Raw genomic sequence first — 2,591 nt, 5'->3', positions numbered from 1 at the left:
TAACCTTTCAACATGTTTATTACAAATACGTACGACAATAATTCAATCACACAAACAAGAAAGCAGCTTGGAATGTGAGGTAATGTCAGTATTTCACAGGTCAGGCACAAACAAGATGACTTCAGTGAAATTAAAACAGAGAAAGGTTAGAAATGGGGGTCCGACCCCATGTGGACAGTATGTAGGACAGTCCCCAAGCAGTAGTATCGATTTATCAAAGTCCACAGCAGCAGTAGAGTGTGTGTGTGTGTGCCTGTCTGTCCTTCCTCTTTCAGTGTCTGAGGCTGACATCATGGTGTAAGAGCAGGAACTTCCCTCAAGTCCTGGTTGTGTAAGAGTGTGTGTGCTGCTCTGTGGTCAACCATTTACCACTTCACTTGTTCTGTGACTGACTCACATCACTCTCTGCTGATTCACGCATACACACACTTTTAGTCAGCAGCAGTCACTTGTTTGGACTCATTTAACTGAAGGTGAATCACCAGGAAACAAAAAGCAACTCAACCAGTCCCCCTTCAGTTTCTTCCTCAAACTTTCCAGCCCGTGGCTCCCTTCGGCCTGCTTCTTCTCCTTCTCTGCTTGTTGTTCTCTGGGCTGCTTTACCAGCCCGGCAGGCGCACTGAGATTGCCCGGAGAGCTCCCACGGTGGCCCCGGTAATCCCTCTGTCCCGGGACAGCTGATGTAGGTCAGCTCCTTGGTGCGTAAAGGGATCAAACCGCCCTTATAGGTTAACGAGGAGTTGAGAATTACTCCGTTCCAAAGTCTCATTGGAGGCTATTTTCTCCCTCCATCTGTTCAGAAGGCAGGTATAACCCGATTTAGAGACAAAGTGGTCAGGGACTCCCCGGCCCCGGCGCGACAGCTGCCAAGCGGGGCTGCATACCTCTCCTCTCCGGGCTCCAGCCTCGCCCTCTTGCTGGGAAGGAAGTCAGGCGCCGCCGATGCTTTGCCCCGGCGTTTCCTGGACTGCTTCACCGGGCTCAAGTTCTCTTTGTCCTCTGTGGTGTCGCGGTCACAGCAGTCATCAGCGTTATCCGGCTCCTCTGGGGCCAACTCGGCTGAGTTCAATGCTGGCTGTGGCTCATGCTGAGCCTCTGACAGCCGGGTTTGTTCCCCCGGGCTGGAGCTGGTGTCCATCGGCTCCTCTGGCGCTGAGTGCGCGCCGGTCGACTCTTCGCTCTCCCGGGAGGAGTGGTAGATGTCCCGTGCGGACCTCATGACCAGAGAGAGCAGGAGGCTCCGGTGGAGTCTCAGCCCTCCTCTCTGGGTCCGGGAGGCGTACAGCTTGCTTATCGACACGGCCAGGATCCGCCTGGCTTCGACGTTCACCTCCATTGCTGTTGTGGCACTCATTGTTTTTATGCGTAATTACGCACGGTTGTTTTTGGCACTTTCAGCGAAGCTTTTTCTGTCCTGACTGTAACTTTAGTTAGTGATCTAGCTCAGCTCTGACTTCCGCTGATCATCACTTGTTCTCGGAGAAATGAGAGTGTGTGAGTAGCAGGGTGGCGTTTTATTTCCTCTCTGACGTCATGTGGACTTCATTCCTCAGTAAGTGACAAACAGGCGCCGCCCACACCTGCTAGAGCTGCAGCAAACACACGCACGCACACCATCTGTTCCGTCTACCGCTTATTTCTCACCCTTAATCTCTTTTATTATTCAAAATCATGCTTCTGCTGCAAGTCACTTTCCGCTACTGAAGCCAAAGAGTCTCATTTAGCAGATTGTTTTTGCTCATTTTCAGCCGCTTTTCGATATTTTTCATTAAACATGCAAGAAAGCAAGATTGTTTTGCCTTTTTATGGGTTCATTATTCTTTATAAGCAATTTAATTGCTTACTCACTTATTACGTGAGTGTAATCGTCAATGAAGCAAGCAGGCAAACATTATTCGGAACCCATATTGTTCCAGGAGAGACACAAAGACAAAATTCAGGCTTCTACATTTCTAGCTGTGAACCAAATGTCTGATAGAAATGATCTGCTGCCAGGTGTAAAAACAACACAGCAGCTTCACGGCAGGTTGGAGGAAGTGTTTGATGGAAGGTTTTTGAAAAGATCTAAAAAAAAAAGAAAGAAAGAAACCAGTTCAGCAAGCAGAGATAAAGTCGGTGCTGTCGGTCAGTGTTTACATTCTGGTAAAAAGCAGCTGCCAGTTCGAAGAAATTACGTGGAAGAAGGAAACGTGTCTCCAGTTTCTCGGGGAGTTTCTGCCTCTCTCTCTCTGTCACACACACACACACACACACACACACACACACACACACACACACACACACACACACACACACACACACACACACACACACACGTCACTCGCTCGCTCAGCCTCCATATATGGCTCATCCGGTAGTAAAGCCCCGTGGGGACGCGCACATCGTGGAAAAGCCATGACGTGAACGCGCAACCACAGCCCCTCCTCCTCCTCCGCGCTAAGCTCGGGCACGGCGGCGGTGACGTCATCTGGCCTCCATATATGGAGTTGTCACCGGTGCAGATGGAGGTTACTAAGCAGCGGCACGACTGAGGTCAAAAGGCGCCGCGGTGCTGCCTTCAGGTCCCGTGGGAAATATATTATTTTACGCAA

General features: G+C 50.3%; 1 protein-coding gene across 1 annotated transcript; it reads right to left on the bottom strand.

Annotated features, from left to right (window-relative positions):
• Nucleotides 1–1,500, bottom strand: ier2b (immediate early response 2b). The gene has a single exon (XM_023299203.3). It carries the CDS (start codon nt 1,352–1,354, stop codon nt 797–799), a length of 558 nt encoding a protein of 185 aa, XP_023154971.1. The 5' UTR covers nt 1,355–1,500; the 3' UTR covers nt 1–796.
• Nucleotides 1,501–2,591: the final 1,091 nt, after the last annotated feature.

Source organism: Amphiprion ocellaris, chromosome 4 (assembly GCF_022539595.1).
Source record: "Amphiprion ocellaris isolate individual 3 ecotype Okinawa chromosome 4, ASM2253959v1, whole genome shotgun sequence".
NCBI classification, from domain to species: domain Eukaryota; kingdom Metazoa; phylum Chordata; class Actinopteri; family Pomacentridae; genus Amphiprion; species Amphiprion ocellaris.
The sequence above is the reverse complement of the archived record's forward strand: the minus strand, read 5'-3'. Positions and strand labels throughout refer to the sequence as shown.